At 36.3% G+C, this 23,585-nt stretch overlaps 1 protein-coding gene across 4 annotated transcripts in view; it reads left to right on the forward strand.

The window, feature by feature from the left end:
* Positions 1 to 23,585, forward strand: part of PCMT1 (protein-L-isoaspartate (D-aspartate) O-methyltransferase) — a 41,612-nt gene that overhangs the window by 5,619 nt on the left and 12,408 nt on the right. For all 4 annotated transcript variants that reach the window (XM_052645583.1, XM_052645581.1, XM_052645582.1 and 1 more), the window contains exons 2-6: positions 7,479 to 7,583; positions 8,804 to 8,835; positions 17,093 to 17,197; positions 19,024 to 19,144; positions 20,910 to 20,995. In XM_052645583.1, coding sequence (XP_052501543.1) covers positions 7,479 to 7,583; positions 8,804 to 8,835; positions 17,093 to 17,197; positions 19,024 to 19,144; positions 20,910 to 20,995 — 449 coding nt within the window. The remainder of the gene's footprint in view (positions 1 to 7,478; positions 7,584 to 8,803; positions 8,836 to 17,092; positions 17,198 to 19,023; positions 19,145 to 20,909; positions 20,996 to 23,585) is intronic.

Raw genomic sequence — 23,585 nt, forward strand, 5'->3', positions numbered from 1 at the left:
CTTTGTCAGAAATGTAAGGAGTCCAAGGAACAAGCTCTTTTGAGAAGTAGTGTCAGAACAGATAACTGTGAATCCATTAAGAGTGATAATGATTTAGAGAAAGATGTATTTTTAATAATCTCTGATATTTAGATGATATGCTTTATCATAACTTGGTATCACTTAAATTTTTGCTTTGATTATGGTTTATTATATAATTTAAAATTAGTCCTTTCAGACTTTCTGTATGGAGAATATCTCAGGTTCTACTTACCTCCTTTAAATGCCTAATCGTTCTAGATGGGAAGTAAAAGGAAACCATTTTGTTGATTTCTTTCTGTTCTCCCTGGCATTTTGTTAGTGGGGAAGAAATAGAGAGTAGTTGATTAACAAATGCTCAAGTCATAAAATAATACAATCATCTAATAGTTCTTTTTTTGAGATTTAACTCTGTAACAAGGTACAGAAACTTAGTTTCTGTGTGACTTGAAATCCATCCGTAGCCTGTTCTCTTATCTGTGTTTTCAGTGCTTCATACCAGCACAGGATCTTTTTTTTTCCATCTCTGCCAGGATTGCTTCCGATTTTTTTTTCTCCCAGATCAGAAATCTTGTAATAGTTATTGATTCTTTCAGATTGTCCTGAGATTAACTCAGTATTTATTACAAATGCCTTTCACGGTCAACCATTTCACCGTATTTTCATTGATTGTACCCTAGCCTAGGCTGTTAGTTCTTACTTGGAGTGATAGGCCTCCAAGTATCTGATTGATCATCACATTTTGAATTTCTGTCCCCTCAGGTTCATGCTACGCCTTGCACTGATTGTCTTAGTATACTGCTCTCTGTTTTGTCACTGTTCTGCCAAGATTTCTGTTGCTTACTGTACCAATTGGAAATGCCTCTTGCTTAGCTTTCAGGGCTTTTAGGGGTCTTCTACAACCTGTTCCCATGCTCCCACTCCAATCCTGTTGTTCAGACTGATCTCATTTTACACATACAAAGTTTGTCTCCTGTAACAATCAAAGTATAAACAAGCAATTCAGAGTTAATATGATAGTTCTATGGTCTTGGAGACCTGGGCTCCTTTTTTCTTGTTGTGACCGCTAATGTCTTTCCCTTGTGTACAAAGTTGAAGTTAATTTACCCCCGTTATTTCCATATTCCAGCTGGTGGGAAGAAAAGTGGGAAAAGGAGAAAACCCACATTCCTTTTAAGGGCATACATAATTTCTTCCTGTATTCGTATTGACAAGAACTTAATCGTAAGGCTATATTTAACTAGAGAGAGGCTAGATAATGCCCCCAATTCTACCACCTTGAAAGAAACAGAGACCCTGCCACATCTTACATCTTGCTCACTGGAGCCTCTAGTGAACACTTTTAATTGCATTTTTGGGTCTTCTGGTGATTGTCTTCATGTCTCTAGATAATATCCTTGAACTGCTGTTTCTTTATCAGCTTTAGACATCATCTACTGACTTCCTGTCAAGATGGATGAGTATTTACACCCTTTTAACTTCCTCCCTTCCCCCACATACAGTTATGTTGTAATTTCTGCTTCCTCTTTTGTGGTTACCTTTTAACTTTGAGTAATATACTTTAACCTCAATTTTTTGTTCTATAATTTATAAACTGACACTATACTTTAACCCTTCCACTTTGTAGAAAAGGGTGCTTATTTTTCAACTTACTGGTGGCTATTTTACATTGTCAAAGTTGATAACATTTCATTTGGTTCTGAGCGGTAAGTCATCTATACTCTGTTAATTTTTAAGTGTTGAAAATTAATAACCATCATCACAAACATTAATGACTGGGTCAGTGCTTCTCTGAGCTACATAGTACGCGATGAGTTTATTCCCTGCTCTTTGTTTCTAATATCACAGACCCCTCTACTATTGACGAGGAGCAGTCAGATGTTTTTCCTGTGTTTGCTGTCTGGCTAGTGGGATCTTAGTTCCCTGACCAGAGACTGAAGTGATGAAAGTGCTGAGTCCTGACCACTGAACTTCCAGGGAATTTATGTTTTTCCTTCTTTTACACTTTTATCAGTTTCTTGAAATCATGCCACAGTTTACAGTTCTTATATAAATTATCACTCTTGTATAGGGTTTTTGTCTTTTTCCTGGAGTTTATTTCCCTTTTCACCCTTCCCTATTCCTCAAGTTGAAAAGAGAAACAAATACCTTCTTAACATGGGTCTAATTTTTTCAAGTTTTTTTTGTTTGTTTGTAGCTTGGATTCTGTTGCATTCTCCTCTCTGGATTCTGCTAACTTCTTATTTGGATCAACATTAACCATTGTTATAATTATTTAATTAGGGCCCTTAATCCTTAGGGTGCAGGAAAATTGAGCGTGAGTGGTTCTAAAGCTGTTCACTAATTTAGAAAACCTAATAGTAATTGCATGTTTACTTATAATTAGGCTGTACAAATGAAGTAAAACATTACTTTGCTGTTTGCTAGAAATATTGCAGGGCACTGGCAGTTGTGTATGTCAGATTGTCAAAAATGGGAAAATGATTTAATAGCTTTGTAACCGTAGCTTGCTTTAGGCATCTTTCAAAATAGGGAATCCTGGGAAAAATCAAATAATAACCTTACAGTGGAAATTTTGGAAATCACCTAATTATAGTCTAAGAAGTCTTTATCCTGAGCCTTATGTGTTCAGCTTCTTAATAAATGACTGGTGACATACTTTTAAAACCTGTTAGTTTTTTGGTGTGTGTGTGAATTCTATATCCCTCTATAGATTAAGAAACCTACCAAAGAAGTCAGGTAAGTTTGATAGATGTATGTTATCTAGCTTAAGGGAAGTAATCTCTTTAATATACTTGATTTTTAGAATGTGCTGGCAGCAATGTGTTTGATTTTATATATCACAAATGTTCATTTAGAGAAGAATGTGTGAATATAATGGTAATTGGAAGTGTTGAGTGAGGCTGCTTAACCTGAGAAAGATAAAAACGTGAAATGATCATGATTTCTTAAATGTGTAAAAAGTGTTGGTTGGATAGAAAATTCATTATATTCTGGGTGACTTTAGAGAGTAGCACTAAGGGTTTATGTAAGTGAGTTATAAAGAGGGAGATTTCCTCTTAATATAGGGAAGTATTCTGATAATTGGGCTTCCCTTGTGGCTCAGCTGGTAAAGAATCTGCCTGCAATGCTGGAGACCTAGGTTCGATCCCTGGGTTGGGAAGATCCCCTGGAGTAGGGAAAGGCTACCCACTCCACTATTCTGGCCTGGAGAATTCCATGCACTGTATAGTCTGTGGGGTTGCAGAGTTGGGCATGACTGAGCAACTTTCACAGTTCACACAATTCTGATAATTAATGTAGTCTAAATGTGAAATGGCTGTTTCGCATTGTGCAGCTCTTCAAGTAGAGATCATGGTACCAATTTATGAAAAAGTTAGACTTGATGACCCTTCTGACCTTGAGAGTCTATGAATTTGTGTAAGCCACTAAGCTATTTGAATCTGGTAGTAGCAGTACAGTGAGGTGGTCAGCAGGAATCTGACATTTCAGCTTCAGTGGCCCTACCCCTCATTTGCTCTGTGCTGGAACAACTTGGTCTTTCAGTGCTCAGTCTTATTATCTGTAAGATGGAGTAATAATGGTGCTTACTTTATAGGATTGTTAGAGATAACGTAAGATTGCTTCATAAGCTAGCAATCTTCAGTTCATATCTCAAAAAAGACAGAGTGTAATGTGCTTAGGGTTTTTTCTGGCATGTGGTAAATATTCAGTAAATGATACCTCTCTTATTACTACTCTGCTTTTAAAACTTTCTAAAAAATGCTTTAACTGTTTTAGTAGCCTTTAGGTAGCTACTACTTTAGGTACCTACTACTTTAGGTAGCTTGCCTGACCTTATTTATGTAGAAACAGTACTTTCTATTTGGGTTAATGAATCCAAATTCATAATATTTTTAGTTGGAAACTGATTTATATCTTTACCAGTCTATGACTACTTAAATGTTTCTTTAGTTGGTTTGCCTTATTTGCTAATTTTTAAAACATTATTTTGTTTTTTGGAAAGTGTGTATTTATACATTTTATAGTGTCCTCAAACCACCTTTTCTTATACTTAGTACTTCTTATATTAGTATTTCTTTCTAATACTGTCTGGTCAGTCAGTATTAAGTGGTATCCTTTGATTCCTCAAAACAGTCAATGATCTAATTCTGCTTTTCCCTTTTTTTACTTTTCCCATTGTTTTTAGTTGCATCGTTTCTACTTTGTCAGAACATATAACATTTAAGTATTATTGTTCCACCAGTGTCATTTTTAAACATTTCTTGCTGCACTGGGTCTTCGTTGCTTTGTGAGGGCTTTTCCTAGTTGCAGTGAGTGGGCACTGCTATTCGTTGCATGCATGGGTTTCTCATTGCAGCGGCTTCTCTTTGTTTTTTTTTTAAACAGCTTTTGGTCTTTTTTTTTTTTTTGGCCGTGCTGCGTCTTTGTTGCTGCACAGGCTTTTCTCTAGTTGCGGTGGGCAGGGGCTACTCTCTAGTTGCAGTATGTAGGCTTCTCGTTGCGGTGACTTCCTTTGTGGAGTATGGGCTCTACAGCATGCGGGCTTCAGTCGTTGCGACATGTGGACTCAGGAGTTGCAGTTCCTGGGCTCTAGAGCCACGGGCTCAGCAGTTGTGGCCCATGACCTTAGTTGCTCTGTGGCATGTGGACTCTTTCTGGAACAGGGATCAAACCCATGTCCCCTGCATTGGCAGGTGATCTCCCATCCCCCGTGCCACCAGGGAGGTCCTCCACTAGTGTCTTTACCCTTTTAGTCTTTTTTTTTTAAAGCTAAAACCAGATTTTATTCAAAAACAATTGCAATAGGGGAAAAGAGCCATCAGTGCAAAACTGGTCCCAGTTATCAATACAGCGTGAGCGAGTGGGGATTTATAGTCTAGGAGCAGGGTGGGGATCAGTGGGTGGAAAATTACATCAGGAGTAATGGGTGTTCTGGCTAAACCAATTTAACAGGATCCTTCTGGAGGCAGGCCAATCCACCCAGTTTTAACCTTTGCTCTACAACTGGACATATATCCTTTTCTGAGGTATCCCTGGTAATTGCTTCATTAGATGAAGCACATCTTCCAGAAGATTTCTTAGGAAGGACATGTGTGTTTAGCATTCCCTGAGTTCTTGCACATTTAAGACGTTTTTCCTATAACCTTGGCAATTTGAAGAACAGTTTTGGCTGTAATTTTAAAAAGTCAGCTTTATTAAGATACAATTTATGGAAAAATTCACCAATTTTAAGACCACGATTTGAAAATTTTGACAAATAGCCGTTATATAACCACCACCCTAATGATATACAGGAGTGAGCAAACTACAGCCCACAGGCCAAATCTGTCCTGCTGCCTGTTTTTAGAAATAAAGTTTTATTTGAGTACAACCACACCCATTAGTTTATGTCTGCTATATAGCTGTTCTTGCACTTAGTGGCAGAGTCAAGTAGTTGCGGCAGAAACTATATGACCTTCAAAGCCTAAAATATTTACTGTTTTGATCTTAACAGAAGTTTGCTGCTCTCTGATACAGACCATTTCTTTCACCTACAAAATTTTCTCATGACCTCTTGCAATTAATCTCCTCCTTTCACCCCCCATCCCCTAGCAACTCCGGATCAGTTCAGCCTCTATGGTTTCGACTTTTCTGGAATTGAGTATATTAATAGATGGAATCATATAGGGTAAAATCTACTTGCCTGACTTCTTTCACTGAGGTTAGTGCTCTTGAGATTTGTTCATGTTGTTGGGTACATTTACAGTTTCCTCTTTTTTAGTTATTAACTTGCACTTCCTTCCTTGAATTTCTTGAAAATGCTGCTGCTTCATTCTTGCTTTGCTTTGAATGTTGCTCCTTAAAAAGCTAATGGTTGCCTTTTTCTAAAAAAAACTCTTACTAGTTAATTAGATTATTTTTTTGCCTTGAGAGTTGAAATTTTTTTGTCTTGTTTTAAAGTCTGATGGTATTTTCTTTTCTTCTCGCCCTTTTTTTTCTTTTTTTTTTTTAGCTGTGCCATGTGTCTTGTGGGATCTTAGTTCCCAGACCAGGGTTTGAATGCAGATGCACTGCAGTGAAAACACTTTTGAGTCCTAACCACTTGGCTGCCAGGGAATTCCCTGATAATTGTATTAGTAGATGTCTTGGATGTTGATATTTCTGGTAATATTTGCTTTCTGTTAAGTTTTCTTAGAATATAGTATTGGTATATTTAATCAGCTGAAGTATTTTGTTTGCATGTTTTCTTCTTTCTGCAGTAGCCTTGACTGGAGTTATTTTTTCTTTTTCCTATTTTTAGGCATTTTATGCACACAGTTCAAGAGCACTTGCAGTTTTGTTAATGGATAATGATATTGGTATCAGTGGTGAGAAGGGGAAGGAGTCCGTGTATCTTGCTGCTCTTCTGTTTCTGTAGGATCCTTCACTTTCTTCCTTCTTTCCCTTCATTGCCGTATCACAGGATGTCAGCCTTTCCCTGCCTATATATGGTTCTCTCTCAGAAGCAGTGCTTCTTATGGTTGCTACTTCTGGCCCCACTATATTTTTAAAATAATTCTCTAATTTAGATGATATTGGTGATTTTTAGTATATTTACAGGCATGTGCAACCATTACCATGGTCAATTTAATATTTTCATTACCTCAAAAAGATTCCCTGTTTTGCCCTCCTATTCTCCTAACCATAAGCAACCATTAGTCTACTTTCTTTCTCTATAGATTTGCCTGTTCTGGACATTTCATTAAATAGAATCATACACTATGCCATCTTTGTGCCTGAGTTCTTTCACTTCTATCATGTTTTCATGAATCATTTATGTCATATGGTCTTGCCTTCCTTTTTGAAAAACTTTTTTCTCCTGATCCCTGTAACAGTGTGTCCACTTGATCTTCTTCTGCCTCTGTGGCTGCTCCTCATCATAATCTTTGAAGGCTCCAGTCCCTTTGCCTTTCTCTTAAATGGACACTTTTGTTTTTCTTCTTTGTGTACTTTTTCCCCTGGCCACTTTCCTTCACTTCCATTGCTTCTATTGCCATCTGTACAACTAGTCATTTATATCTCTAATCTAGATTTTTCTCCTGAGCCCCAGATCTGTTTGTCCAACTGGCTGCTATGTATCTACATGGGTATGGTCCATAGCTCCTTCTAAATACATAGCTTTTCCTTTTTCTCCTTAGCTATGATGCTTCTCTAGGATTTCTCAGACCAGTATATGACACCAGCATCTCAAACATTATCCACCTCCTACCTCCAAATCTAGTCAGTCAAGTATACTTTACCTACTAAATATAACTCAAATCCTTCTTTTCTTCATCCTTACTTTCATTATTAAAGACCAGATTGCAATTACCTGAGCCGTCGTGACAATTTTGCTCTCTTCCAGTCTAGTCTCTACAGTGTAGCCAGAGTAATTATGCTAAACTACTACATCTGATCATGCCACTCCTAACTTTTAAGTATTGCCTCATTCATTTCAGAAAATGGAATCATCAAGACAGATAAAGTGTTTGAAGTAATGTTGGCCACAGACCGCTCCCACTATGCAAAATGTAACCCTTATATGGATTCTCCACAATCAATAGGTAAGTTTTGGATTTTTGAAAATGTCACAAATTTTACTCATTTGCTCTCTAATATTTGTAAGTAAAAATAGACCATTTTCCATTTATTACCTTGCTGATCCATTTTAATGAAGTGTCTTTTCTATTTTCTTAAAGGAGATATGTAAGAATTTTGTGAACAATTTCTTAAAGCGTCCTTTAGATGAAAACTTACAGTTTCTATTTTCTTGAAGGATATATGTAAGAATTCTATAAACATTTCCTTAAAGTGCACTTTAGATGAAAGCTGGGAGTTTAAGCTGCGTGCTGAATTCTCTTAGTGTCTCTAATGTTGACAAAGGTTGGTTTTTGCAGTAGCAGAAAATTCTAAAATCAATATTGAAGGGAATGTATAGCAAAGTTATTACTGACTTCTCTGCTTCACTTGCCCTGAGTTTTCTGGTTTGTGCTTGTTTTTAGAAAGTGCCATATTTAACTCCTTCTCCTGAAGCAGGCTTTGCTGAACTGCTGAGCCTTGGCAGTGGGCGCCTTTGAGGCTTAGGAGTGCCTCAGGATTCTGTCGGCCAGCTGCCATGCTGCCTTCTTTTGGAAGTACTTTAACGGTCAGCAGAGAAGATCCTGGGGAGCTTCTGAACCCCGAAGGCACCTGCTACCACCGCTCAGTGAAAATTGCTTCAGATGCAGAAGCAGGTAAATAAGTCTTGAGGAAGCAATACTGGAAAAAAAACTAAAAGCTAAAAACTAAAAAAAGATTATTTTAATTAACATTAGGTGATAGTGTAAAGAGTAAAGGGAAGTACTTTATTAGTCTCTTAAGTTCCTCTAGTCGCTCGTGCCAGTTTTTTTTTTAAGGTGCCAAAAATATGATGTAAGTTAATTTGCAGTGACTTTGCATATTTTATGATATATGGAAGCTTATTTTCTTTTTATGAATCTGAAGGGAAAAACATCATAAATTTATCAAGTCAGTGAAATTCTTCCTTAACTAACTATATGGGGGAAGAAATTTTTAGAAATAGTGGGACTGTTGTACTGAGCACAAATAGCCTTTGGCATGATTATATTTTCTAATTTTAACTGTGCATGACAGTACTCTCAAGTACAAAATGCTTTTATTTCTTGAGATCATAAATGTGAAACTAATTATGAAAAATAATGTACAGATGCTAGAAAAGGAATTACATGGAGCATTTCATGTTTTTGCAGCTGAATGTATCAGTAGTCCTCTTCTTCTTTTGCAGGGTTCCAAGCAACAATCAGTGCTCCACACATGGTAAGTTAACATTGCTCATTTGGGCGCAAATGGATCACGTTTTTCCTCTTAAGAGTGCTTTCTTCAGTAAAAAAATAGTTATAAGAACATTTTAAACTTCTAATCATAATCAGTTTTATTATTTTATTTGCAACAAATTAATTATTCTTAATACAAGATGTGGAAAAGAAACTCTGATACAAACTGTCATTAAAGTTTTTGGTGGTTGTCATTGATATCTAATCATGTAAAAAGTAATTATTTATTTAGTGATGAGTTAATTAAGGGAAAGAATATTTTTAAAATATAATGACCATGGACTTCCTTGGTGGCTCAGTGGTAAAGAACCTGCCTGCCAATGCAAGACACACGGATTCAATCCCTGAGTTGGAAACATCCCCTGGAGAAGGAAATGGAAACCAACTCCAGTATTCTAGCCTGGGAAATCCCGTGGACAGAGGCAGGCTACAGGCCATGGGGTCGCAAAAGAGTTGAACAAGACTTAGCAACTAAACAACAAATGGCATTTCTATGTTTAACATTTTGAGGAACTGCCAAACTGTCTTCCAAAGTGGCTACATCATTTTATAGTACCACTAACAACGTATGAGGGTTCTAATTTTGCCACTTCTTTTCAACACTTGTTATTGTATATTTTATTTTATCCATCCTAGTAGCTATGAAGTGGTATCTCACTGTGGTTTTAATTTGCATTTCCCTAATAATAATGACTATGCCAAAGCCTTTGACTGTGTGGATCACAAGAAACTGTGGAAAATTCTGAAAGAGATGGGAATACCAGACCACCTGACCTGTCTCTTGAGAAATCTGTATGCAGGTCAGGAAGCAACAGTTAGAACTGGATGTGGAACAACAGACTGGTTCCAAATAGGGAAAGGAGTACATCAAGGCTGTATGTTGTCACCCTGCTTATTTAACTTATGTGCAGAGTACATCATGAGAAACACTGGGCTGGAAGAAACACAAGCTGGAATCAAGATTGCCAGGAGAAATATCAATCACCTCAGATATGCAGATGACACCACCCTTATGGCAGAAAGTGAAGAGGAACTAAAAAGCCTCCTGATGAAAGTAAAAGAGGAGAGTGAAAAACCAAAAGCTCAACATTCAGAAAACAAAGATCATGGCATCTGGTCCCATCACTTCATGGGAAATAGATGGGGAAACAGTGGAAACAGTGTCAGACTTTATTTTGGGGGGCTCCAAAATCACTGCAGATGGTGATTGCAGCCATGAAATTAAAAGACGCTTACTCCTTGGAAGAAAAGTTATGACCAACCTAGATAGCATATTCAAAAGCAGAGACATTACTTTGCCGACTAAGGTCCATCTAGTCAAGGCTCTGGTTTTTCCAGTAGTCATGTATGGATGTGAGAGTTGGACTGTGAAGAAGGCTGAGCGCCGAAGAATTGATGCTTTTGAACTGTGGTGTTGGAGAAGACCCTTGAGAGTCCCTTGGACTGCAAGGAAATCCAACCAGTCCATTCTGAAGGAGATCAGCCCTGGTATTTCTTTGGAAGGAATGATGCTAAAGCTGAAACTCCAGTACTTTGGCCACCTCATGCGAAGAGTTGACTCATTGGAAAAGACTTTAATGCTGGGAAGGATTGGGGGCAGGAGAAGAAGGGGACGACAGAGAATGAGATGGCTGGATGGCATCACGGACTCGATGGACGTGAGTCTGAGTGAACTCCGGGAGTTGGTGCTGGACAGGGAGGCCTGGTGTGCTGCGATTCATGGGGTCTCAAAGAATCGGACACGACTGAGTGACTGAACTGAACTGAATAATGATGATGAGCGTCTTTTGATGTGCTTATACACTGTTTCTATATCTGCATTTAATGAACCTCAAAGTCATAGGTTTGAAAGTAACTACATTTCTGGCATATTTTCCAAAGTCTTAATTACAGAAAAATATGAAATGATGTCCTGGTAGCAATGAGCATATTTAGTATCCGGACACTGAATCCCACATACCACTAAAAGAAATACTAGGGCTTCATGGAGAAGTGACTGAATTTCAGAAAGTGAAGAAGTCCCTAAAGTCTACTGGGGTATTATCAGGAGGACATGGGAGCAGATTTAGAGATTCCCAGAAAACAAATTGGAGACAGTTTGAGAATCAAAAAATGGTAGATAATGAAGATAATGGATTGTAACACAGTGAATTCAGAAACAAAAATATGTGAGTCCATAGAGACTTAAAAAAAAAATAGCAGGATTGAAAAGATGAAAAACAGAAGAATGTCAATTAATAAATGTGGAAAGAATAATAGAATTTAAACAACCAGTTCTTTGTAATTATCAGTGTAATTGTTGAATTAGGCAAAGATCATCAATTAATCTAAACCATTAAGGGGAAAGTTGTTGGGGAACAAAAAGCATCCTTGTAGTCTCAAATTATTATTTGACATATTAATTACAAAGAGATAGCTATGCCCTGAAAAGTAGAGTGATCTAGGCTGTTACTACATTTACTGAGTTGTTTGGCTGAGCAAGTCCAGTAGTGAGAGGGCTCAGTGCTGTGTGCATCCTGATGTGATGCAATGGGAGGTGCCCTGCAAGCCCTGTGTGGTGGTCTTGCTAAAGTTCTTTGATCTAAATCTAATCATGTGGAAATTGACACGTCTAGAATGTGTGGGTAGTGTGTGGGACAGTTGGGCAGGGCTTTTAAAAGGAGTCAGTGCTCTGATAGACAAAGAAAAGTGGTGAATGGAACAGAAGAATGGGGGAGAATATTCTGGAATTGGCGATTGCGAAGCATGAACTTTGAATGTATTGGAGGGAACAGCTGTAAAGGAGATTTGGGGGACAACTGAGGAAACTTGAGTGGTGTGTATGTTACTTTGTTGTTGTTCAGTTGCTAAGTCATGTCTGACTTTTTGAACCCATGGGCTGCAGGCTTCCCTTGAGTGTTGATACTAAACAGATGATTTTCTTGAGTGTGGTAATGGAGATGTGGTTGCAAAGAAAAATGTCCCGGTTTGCTTTTTTTGGCAGGTACATGCTAACGTGTTTCAGAAGTGTAGTATTATGATGTCCACAGCATATTTTCAGATGTTTGAGAAAATAGTATGGCACAATAGAAACAGTTGATGACTATATGAGGAGAAAAGGGTGTTATGTGCATTTCCTGCGGGTTTAAAATTTTTCTGTGGGCTTGAAATTTTTCATAATTATTGAAAATGAGTTTTTTAAAAAACTTAAATTTTAGACTTAGAGGTGAGCATGGATTATCCAAAAGAATATTAACTATAGTGATAAAAGCGTGAAAAAAGCTGGTAACTGCGATTGAAGACCTTGACGTTTTAAATCTGAATAGTATTTTAATAATAGCTTTAGGATACTCTAAAAGAAAACAAATTTTATGCAAACCTCGTACTGAAAAAAAATTCCTGAGTTTCTTTCGGTGTTAAGTTGGGACAGTACTGCCTATAAATTAGGGATTGGCACCTCAAATCCTTTCTAGTCCTTTCATTTTTGGACTCAAGAAAGTCCAGCTGTTACAGGAGTTATTTTGTTTCTTTGATTACTTCAGCCAAATATGATACTTGTTATCTTATTAATGGGCTTATTAAACTTGCAGGGGATACTTATTGTTTCAAAACATCTGATAAAAGTTATAGACATTCCTGAAGAAAGTTCACAAACTTTCTCTTAATTAGAGATTCCATTCTTCATGCTAAGCCTCTTTGTCTAAAAACAATAGCTTTGACTAAATAAAATGTTTCTAGCAGTTTCTTCAGTTAAAGTTAAACCAGTGTGTCTCATAGAAACCTCATTAATTAACACTTCTTTGTTCCACTGGTTGATGTACATAATGATAATTCAAAGATAGTATCCCACTCTATCTTTTTGAAACATCAAAGAAAGATAAGGTTAATGAGAGATTTTTGAAATTTTTGAAACAGTCTCAAAACTTACAGAGTTGCAAGTATATTATTAAGAACCTTTCTTTCTTTACTCCATTTGATATGTTGCTGAAATGATGCTCCATCACTCTTGAATACTTCAGGATGTAGTATATTTCCTATAAAGGACATTCTCCTATACAACCACAATATAGCTAGTCATCAAAACCAGGACATGAACATTGACACGTTAACTACTATTTAATCTTCAAATTACGTTTAAGTTTTTCCAATTGTCCTTATGATATCCTTTATAGCAATACTTTGAACATTTAATCCAGGACTCTCTTTCATAGTACTAGTGGTTTACACTCATTAGGCAAGAAGCTCTTTGCAAAAGAATCTATATGAAAAATGGAAAAAATTAGTTTTCTATAACTCTTTTCCCAAACATAGTAGCCACCGGTCTACATTTGCCTGTTGCTCCTAAATAAGTTCTGCAGAACCTTAATTACTTTCTGGAACATGGTTTCAAAATCCTCAAATTATATGCGGCTGCATCTATTAATAGCCTTCTCCACGTTTTGTGTTAATTGTGGGAAAAGATAGCCTCAATGCCTTTTAAAGAATTTTTAATATGGAAAATTTCCAACACCACACATGCAAATAGGATAATATAAGGAACCCTCATGTAGCCAGTCACCCAACTCCATTAATTACCAACAATTTGCTAATCTTGTTTTATATAGTTATTTCTCTTTTACTGAAATATTTTAAAGCTTATCCCAAACATAATATCATTTACCCCTAAATAGTATAAATCTGAAGGATTAAAAGCACAACTACAATACCATATCATGCCTAACAATGTTCCTTAGTATTATCTTATACCTAGTCCATGTTCAAACTTTACCAGCTGTTTCAAAAAATTCTTTTATAGTTGATTTACTTAAATCAGGATCCAAACAAGAGGCTTATGTTACACCTTTTTAGTCTTTTAAAGTCTCTTTTCATTTTAATAGTCTCCCTTTTGAAAATGCCATTTATTTATTGACAAAATTTGTTCATTTATCCTATAGAGTTCCCAAATTCATTAAATGATTCTTAGCCATATTAACTTTTTCCTTTTTTTTCTTTTCAAGAAAATTTCCTAATGGTTCTTCTGTTCATCACATCAGGAGGTACATAAATGTTTGTACCACCCACTTTTAGTGATTAAACAGTATTTTCAAAGTTTTTTAATTAAAGTGGAGTATACCCAAAAGTGGCTCAGACAGTAAAGAGTCTCCCTGCAGTGTGGGAGACCCAGATTCAATCCCAGGGTCGGGAAAATCTCCTGGAAAAGGAAATGGCAACCCACTCTAATATCCTTGCATGGAAAATTCCATGGATAGAGTAGCCTACAGTCCATGGGGTTGCGGAGTTGGACATGACTGAGCGACTTCACTTTCACTTTTTCAAAATGCACACATCTTAAGTGTACAGCTTGATGAATGTTACATGTCTACATATGTTCAGGTCATTTCCTGCACTCCAGAAGGCTCTCTCAGTCAGAAAGGCTTCTTTTCCTAGTCAACCTCCATCTTCTAGGTAACCAGTATTCTGGCTTTTATCAGCTAAGTTAGGGAGTTTCTATTCTGTCCTCCATTTTGAATGGTATCTGTATCTGATGATTAAAAAAAAAATTTTTTTTTAAATTTTGACGTAATTTCAGACTTACAGAAATATTCTAAGGATAGTATAAATAATTCCCAGATACTGTTTAACCATATTCCCCAAGTGTTCTCATTGTACTACATTTGGTTTATCATTTATTCTCTCTCTCCTTCTTCTCTCTCCCTCCCCCTATTTATATGGGGGGAGGAAGATATATATATATATATAAGAAATACATATATATATTTTTATGAACTCCGTAGGTGTAATTTGCAAACAGAATGCTCTTTATCTTTAAAAATAGAGTGTTCACCTAAATACTGCAGTTGTCAAAATCAGGAAATTAACATTGACACAACACTGTTAGCTAATTTACAGACCTCGTTTAGATGTTATCAGTTGTTCTAATAATGTCTTTATAGAAAAAGAAGGTTGCAGATCAGGAGTTTCATTCAGTTGCCATGTCTTTTTAATCTGGAATAGTGCCTTAGTTTTCTTCTTTTATAGTATTGAAAATGTTTATGAATACAGGCCAGTTATTTTATAGATTGCCTCTCAATTTAGGTTGGTCTGATTTTTCTACCTGGTTAGATATAAGTTACACACTTTTGCCTGAAATATCGCAGATGTTGTGTAACGTCAGAGTGTCCCATTTTTGGTGATACTAACATTAATCATCTGATTGAGGGAGTGTCAGTCAAGGTTCTCCACTGAGAAACTTCTCACTCCATTGTAAAGCTGTTATTTTTACCTTCTGTAATTAATGTGTCTTGGGCAAACACTTTGAGAGTATTTGCTTATCGAGTGATAATATACTACTTTTAGCATCCATTTGTGATTTTTGACTTAATCAGTTATTACTGAACTTGTTGCCAAATGGCAGTTTTCTAAGTTCAATATTTCATCTATATTTGGAACATTTGGAAACAGTTTCTCCCTATCCTCCATTTATGTATGTGTATGGCAACCCAAAATCACTGCAGATGGTGATTGCAGCCATGAAATTAGAAGACGCTTACTCCTTGGAAGAAAAGTTATGACCAATCTAGATAGTATATTCAAAAGCAGAGACATTACTTTGCTGACTAAGGTCCATCTAGTCAAGGCTATGGTTTTTCCTGTGGTCATATACGGATGTGAGAGTTGGACTGTGAAGAAGGCAGAGCACCGAAGAATTGATGCTTTTGAACTGTGGTGTTGGAGAAGACTCTTGAGAGTCCCTTGGACTGCAAGGAGATCCAACCAGTCCATTCTGAAGGAGATCAGCCCTGGTATTTCTTTGGAAGGAATGATGCTAAAGCTGAAACTCCAGTACTTTGGCCACCTCATGCGAAGAGTTGACTCATTGGAAAAGACTCTGATGCTGGGAGGGATTGGGGGCAGGAAGAGAAGGGGACGACAGAGGATGAGATGGCTGGATGGCATCACGGACTCGATGGACGTGAGTCTGAGTGAACTCCGGGAGTTGGTGATGGACAGGGAGGCCTGGCATGCTGCGATTCATGGGGTTGCAAAGAGTCGGACACGACTGAGCGACTGAACTGAACTGATGGCAACCCACTCCAGTACTCTTGCCTGGAAAATCCCATGGACGGAGGAGCGTGGTAGGCTGCAGTCCATGGGGTCCCCAAGAGTCGGACACGACTGAGCGACTTCACTTTCGCTTTTCACTTTCACGCATTGGAGAAGGAAATGGCAACCCACTCCAGTGTTCTTGCCGGGGAATCCCAGGGACGGGGGAGCCTGGTGGGCTGCCGTCTCTGGGGTCGCACAGAGTCGTACATGACTGAAGCGACTTAGCAACAGCAGCAGCAGTAGCAGCAGCAGAGGGATATATTTACTTACTGTCACTATGGATTCATGGATGTGTATTTTTATCAACCAAGATCTGATAGTGAATGTGCTTATTGCTACTGGATCTGATGATTTTTAATAGTGAACATACTAGGCATTTAAGGACAGCTTTTGAGATACCATTTATTAATTCCAACCTCATATTTTGGAAAAGTACTAAAATATAAGTTCATAAAGAGGATGGAATAGAGAAGTCTTTATTTCTTGGTTTGATCCAAACCTTAACCAATGACTTTATTTGACATGTAATTTGTGCTGTAAACATAAACATATGTATCCTTTGGCCCCCTTACCTCCACCTCTAGCTATTTATCCCATAGATATACTTTACAAGATTATTACAAAGATTATTATCTTATGGTATATTAATACCTTTTAAGATTATTTCATCTATTTGTTATGGAAGATTGAAGCTAACTTAAGTATCTCTCATTAGGCATATTTGTTCTTATAATACATTCATACAAACATATACTCCTTTAAGATATATTTATAAATACATATTTGCTTACATATGCGTAAAGTGGATATGTTTGGAAGGAATCAGTAGAAACTGGTAACATTGGTTGCCTTTAGGGAGTGAGACTGGTTGGGGAGAGGGGTGGAATGGAGACCTTTCACTGTAAATCTTTTTGTAGCTTTTTACTTTGAAATCGTTAAATTTTAAATATTCACATACTGGAGATCTAAAATTACTGAAACACTTTAAATACAAGAATTTTAATCAAACTAGAATGTTCTTACATAATTCCTCTGTAGGTGTAAGTATGTAATATGTTTTCATTGTAGTGGAAAAAATGTTGAGAAGTTAGCCGCTTTATTCATATGCCATGGTATAGATACTTTATAGAATCTTGGGAAGAAAAATGAATACTTGCTTTGTTTTCTTTTGGCAGCATGCATATGCATTAGAACTTCTATTTGATCAGTTGCATGAAGGAGCTAAAGCTCTTGATGTAGGATCTGGAAGTGGAATCCTTACTGCATGTTTTGCACGTATGGTAAGAGCTTTATTTACTATTCTGGCCCCAGCAGAAGCATATTATATGATTTGGCCATGTATTTTTTTCCCTAGCAGTTTTTGAGGGTTTTCTTTCTTTTTAAATTCTTTTGAGATAGCAGTTAGAATATGTGTCACCTAGGATTTCTTTTTATTGTGGTGGTGACAGAACATTCAGTTGAACTCTGGCAGAACTAAAAGGGAATTATTTGGTTATATCATGAAAAGTCTAGAGGTCTCTCTGGTTTCTTGTATGGCTGGATTTAGAGAAAGATCTCAAGTTGTTATGGACAGTGAGTCTCTCTCTGGTTCTTGGTTTGACTTGGCTCTCCTCCACAAGTTCTCTGCATTCTCAGGTATGCTTTTCTCTTGTGATCAAACAGTGGCAACCAAGAGCTCCCAGACTTCATTCTTGTAAGTTCTCATCTGGCAGAACCAGCCTGATATCCAAACAATAGGTTTATTAGGATTGAAGGAGAGCTCTTTTTACATTAAGAAAAATGAATGCATTTTTATTTTATTTTACTATACTTCAAATTTCATCATCAGAGGTTTATCTGATAATGACTATTTGGAGTTTGAGTCTGGAGACCCACTCAGGCACCTTGGAGTAAAAGTTTATCTGTGCTCAGATAATCAAGTCAGGTTGATCATGAAAAATCTTATACCTGGAGTCCAGCTTGGAAGGTTATGGTCTATTTAAGTTAGTATTTATGGATCCTTTTTGACTAGAATCCATTTAATTTGCTATGAATGTATAATTGGCAGACTATTAGAATGTAAGCTCCAGAGTGGTGGGAATTTTTCTGAGTTTTTTTCATTGATGTATTCTAAGCCTCCAGAACAGTGCCAGGCACACAATAAGAATTCAGATATTCCTTTTCAGTTGTTTGACTTGTTTTGTATAAGTTTAACCCTCACTAATGGGATGTAATTAAATACTAGAAATGGTGTTTAATGGCTTGTTTTCTATACTTGACTGTTTATGGTTTCAGAGGCATTATCATTTTTTAAAACATCATTTTCTAAAAAAAAAAAAGTCATTTTCTTTCTGAGTTATCTTTTTGAAAATGATACTAATTAATGTTTTTCACATGTTTACCATGTGCTGGTCAGTGTTCACAATACTTTTCATGTATTCTCTTATTAGTTCCTCATGTCATTTATGGGGTATGTACCCGCTTCCTCCTCACTTTACAGCTGAGGAACCTGATTGATAGAATAACTTGTCAAGGTTATATAGTTGTAAGTAAGAAATTTAAATGTAAACCCAGATAGTCTGACTTCAGAGTCTTTATTGTGTTAATTTCATTCTATAGTTGATATTTATGTTTAGAGTCTTTTAATATTTTTACTTATTTTTATATTTTCCACATGTGGCAGTAGAATCAGGTATAGAAATTCCTATAGAATTTTTTATGTATCTGTAATATTTAAAGTCACACTTTCAGTGGAATTTAAATAAAAAATGGTTGCACTATTTAATATTTACCATTTAATATTGGTAGCTAAGTCCCATTTCAGGATCCTGGGTCTAAAAATTAGAAACTGAAGGAAGAAAGATACCATTTTTTTTAGCATTATAAGTTTTTTATAATTCTAGTTTTATAATTACTGAAATATCATTATTCATTTAGGGTTATGGCTGAGAAAGTTATTTGTCAAATAATCTATAATAAACTGAGTGTTTAACAATCAAATTAGAGGTTTAAACTGTTTATTTGTCCTGATTTCTCATTACTAAATATGACTTTGGATAAATAAATATTTTATTGACACCTTAGCAAAACTAAGACCAGTGAATTTTTGAATTATTCTCACTTCCAGGTTGGACCTAGTGGGAAAGTCATAGGAATTGACCACATTAAAGAGCTAGTAGATGACTCAATAAATAATGTCAGAAAGGATGATCCAATGCTTTTGTCTTCAGGGAGGGTGCAACTGGTTGGTAAGTATCAGAAAACTTTGAAAATTTCCTCTCCAGAGAATTTTTATTTTCAGAAAAATCCCATGCAAGCGACATAATATTCAGAGCTAATTATTGCTGCTTCTTTTTTTTAAAACATTCACTTTTAAGTACTAAGCAAGAAAATAAATTACTCTAAAATGTCATACTGGTTCTATCTTGACCAGGGGTGACATGACTATTAACCATTTCAGAAAATGTCATGTTGAGTTCTTTCTTCATTACTTTTTTAAGAAGTAACATCAAAGTAATCAGTGTTGAATATAGAAAATGTAAACGGTACACAGAGGTGTGTAAGATAAAGAAAACCTCTCTTTTTCCTCAAGTTTTTCAGACATAAATATGTGTATGAATAAATTGTACACACACAATTTTTTAGATTGACTTGTACTCTACATATTGTTCTTTAGTTTGCTTTTTTCCATTCAGTGGTATCTGTGGACACATTTCCATGTGAGTATGTTTTATATTGAGAAAAATAACAGACCTCAAAATATGCAGAAAACATAAATGTGAAGCTTAACAAGCACCTGTTTAATCACCACACTGATCAAGAAATGGGACATTATCAGCACCTTGAAAGTCCTCTGCTTTCTGTTCCATCATCGTAACTACTTCCCTTTTCCCTAGTGGTAGCTAGTAACATTACTTTTAGGCATTTACTACCTAATTGCAGTTCCATAGATGATGTTCAATATCTTGAATGTTAGCCAAATGGAATCATACAGTACATATTCTATGATGAATGACTTTTCATTCATTGTTATGTTTGTAAGATCCATCCTTTTTGCATGATAGTCAATTTTTATTGCTGTATAGCAGTCAATTGTAGGAACATTACCAAAATTTGTTTATTAATGCTACTGTAGATGGATATTTTGGGTTGTTTCTGATTAAGAGATATTCACAGTGCTGCATATTCACAATGTACATAAGTCCAGATGCTGATATACACATCATACTAACACCTTATTTCTGTAGGTGTGTTATTACAGGTTCATAGAGTGACCATAGATATTGCAAAAGCAGTTTTTTGAAGTGACTGAACCAGCTTACATTCCCATCAATAATATACCAAGGTTCCTATTGCTTCCCATCACAGTCCCAGTACTTGGGATGACTAAATTTTTCTCTTCACCCACTTAGTGTATGGTAGTATCTCTGTGGTTTTAATTTTGTATTTTAATACTAATCAGTGAGGTTGAACACTTCTTCATATGTTTGGCCATTTGGATTTCTTCTTTTGTGAAATGTCTATTCAGATATTGAGCTATATTTTTCTTTGATTTGTAGGACTTTTATACACTAACCTTTTGTCTATTTATACACACTGTAAATCTCTTCTCCCACTCTGTGATCTGTCTTTTTACTCTTATACTGTTCTTTTTGATAATTAGAAATTCTTAATTTTAATATAGTCAGACTTAACCCATTTCTTGTAGTGTTTTTAATATCCTGCTTAAGGTACTCTGAAATCATGAAGATACATCCTTGAATTATTTCTTGGACATACTACCATTTTAACTTTTTACATTTAGACCTTTGATCTTTTTGACGTTCATTTTTGTGTATTCGTGAGGTGTGGGGGTCCAAGTATCTATTTTTTCTTTGACTTATCTGTTGTCCCAGCATCACTTACTTAAGTGATTTTAAAAAGATCTGTCCTTTCGCCGCTTTAAACCTCCTATAATTCTTCACACTGGGTAATTCTATCAGAACAGGTGTTTAAAGCACTTTTTTCTTTCAGTGGGGGATGGACGAATGGGATATGCCGCAGAAGCCCCTTATGATGCTATTCACGTAGGAGCTGCAGCCCCAGTTGTGCCCCAGGCAGTGAGTTGTTGATTTTTTTTCTTCTGTGTTTGTATACTTTATTCAACTAAAGCTCTTAAACATTTATAGGAAGTGACTTCTACTGATGTTGAAAATACCATCTATGTTACACTGTGCCCTTTTGGGGGGCGGGGGCTGATAATTATGCTCAATTTTTTAACTTGAATTTTAATTTTAATTAGCTGTGTATTTTAATTAGTTAGTAGGCAGTTTTTTTCATATACAAACAGTTGTATAAATGACATGAAGATGACTAAGCCGCAGCTCGTGACTGTCTTATTTCAAGCAGTATTTGATTCAACTTAAAAACTAGTACACCAGTAAAATTGGGAAAATCCCTCTGGAGTTCATGACCTGGTAATCACTTGGTGTGTTATGTGCAAGACTATGTTAGGTTCGTGGGTAAGACCAGGAAGTATTTGTCATACTTCTTATCCTCACTGACCTTACTAGAAGAGATCTGTTGTACATATATCAGGGAAATGAATGATTTGATAGCATATCATCAGCATCTGATAGATATTGAAGGGAAAAGAAAATACGCATTGTAAGAGTTCAGAGGAAGGGGAGTATGTTGTATAGAATAGTGAAGGAAATTTCATACAGGAATAAAATTTGAACTGAATCTTGAAGAATAGTAGGAAGAAAGAAAGAAATCTTAATTTGCATAGTTGCAATGAGAAGGTAGGATATTCCAGTAGTATATATTACATAATCAAGGAAATATTTAAGTACAAAATTGAGTTTTCATTTTAGTAAGACTCTGATAAACTTAGGTCAGCCCAGATAATCCTTGGCTTAGATTTCTATTACATGTGATTCTTACGTAGTTCTTAACTAGATGACAAGGGGCTAAAATTGACTCTCTTTTGCCCAGTCTCATTAACTCCCCAACCTGGAAGTAGTTTTGTGTGTGTTTACACAGTTATGGGGAGCTGAAAGTTTGGAGATTTGTTCTGATTACTGACTTGTTACTCATTGACTGACTGACTTTAGGAAAATTAACTATTCTCTCTGGCCCTGTTATCTATTTTTTAAAAAAGACCAAACTAGTAGTTTTTAACAGAAGTATTAACATGATGTAGAAAGTTGTACAAGTCATAAGTAAATAATGAATTTTCATATATGAACACATGATCAGCAGGGTTTTTTTTAACTTCTTAAACTTTTTTTCATTTTTGAAAATATTGGCAACCTAGGGGGACCAATTAAAATCTAAAATAGAAATGTGTTTAAATGAAAGGTTCTTGGGGACAGGACTCATCTTCCCTACTAAGATCCTAAGGTGATCTTGAAGGGCATTTCTGGCTTTAGCTTGGTATGAATTTGAACATTTGTAGTAGCAGGTGGAGTATTATTTGGAGGGTGGCTCTTTACATCTGATTAAATTTGAAGATACACATGCTGGAGGGGCTTTCCAGTTTTAAGAGAATAGAGTCAAGATGTTTATGCCTCCTTTGGATACCACCACATAACAGCTAGAAAAACAAGAAACAGAAACAGAAAATATGAAACTCTATATTCAGTTATCTAGGAGATTATACTTAACAGTCCTGAACGCTACAGTGTATGAAGACAGAAAAGCAGATAGAGTAATAACTGACCTGGAAGGGTGGAGGAAGCTGAAGCAAAGAGACTGCAGAGGGGAGTATCAGTGCAGAGGCTGCTTGTTTTGCAGAACTCAGCAAAAGCTTAGAAACTGGAGGCATCAGGACCTTGGAAACCAGAAATGACGTTGTGGCCTGAAAAGAGGAGCTGCTGCTTGAAATTCTTTATGAGGAACAGTTAGCCCGAAGCCCTAAGAAAATTTCCAGGAACTGAAAGACATGATTCTGTAGTTTAAAAACATCTGTTGAGTACCTAGTATAATGAATTTTAAAAAAGAGGGGGACCCACAATATCACCATGAAATTTCAGAATATTATAAAGAGAATATTCTAAAAGTTTCCAGAAGAACAAAGTGGATCATTCATTAAAGATCAGTAATCAGAAAGGCATCAAACTGTAGATAAGCAGCATTAGAATGAACAAGTCAGAGGCAAAGCATCACAATTCTGAACTGAAAATGATTTCCAGTTTCCAATCTTGAATCCTGTACCTGCACATATCACTAAATACATAGAAGAAAGATAATTTTAGACTTGCAAATCTCAATCTCTTTAAAAAGTATTCCACATACTGTTTCACAGAATACTTCTGGAGGAATTGCTTTAAATGTCAAAAAGTGAGGGAGTAGAGAAACAGTGGGAGAAACCAGAAGGAAGCAGCCATGGCGTCTAGGAAGGTAGGACACCTCGTTCAGGAGAGAGTTGGCCAGAGCTGCCCATGTTGCTGCAAAGGCCAGTCCTGGTATGACAGCCATGCAGCAGGCCGGGAGAGTAAGCAGTCCAGATTCAGAGCAGAGGAAGAAAAGAACTAGAAGGGAGCCTATACACACACACACACACACACACACACACACACACACACACACGAGAGAGAAGTAAAAGGAAAAAGGAAGTTGCTTACAAATAGATTTGACTGTATAAAAATTTCATTAAGAAGCTGTTGGGAGAAACAAAATTAAGTGAGTGGAAAAAAAAAAGAAAAA

The sequence above is a fragment of the Budorcas taxicolor genome, chromosome 9 (assembly GCF_023091745.1).
Source record: "Budorcas taxicolor isolate Tak-1 chromosome 9, Takin1.1, whole genome shotgun sequence".
In the NCBI taxonomy this organism is placed as follows: domain Eukaryota; kingdom Metazoa; phylum Chordata; class Mammalia; order Artiodactyla; family Bovidae; genus Budorcas; species Budorcas taxicolor.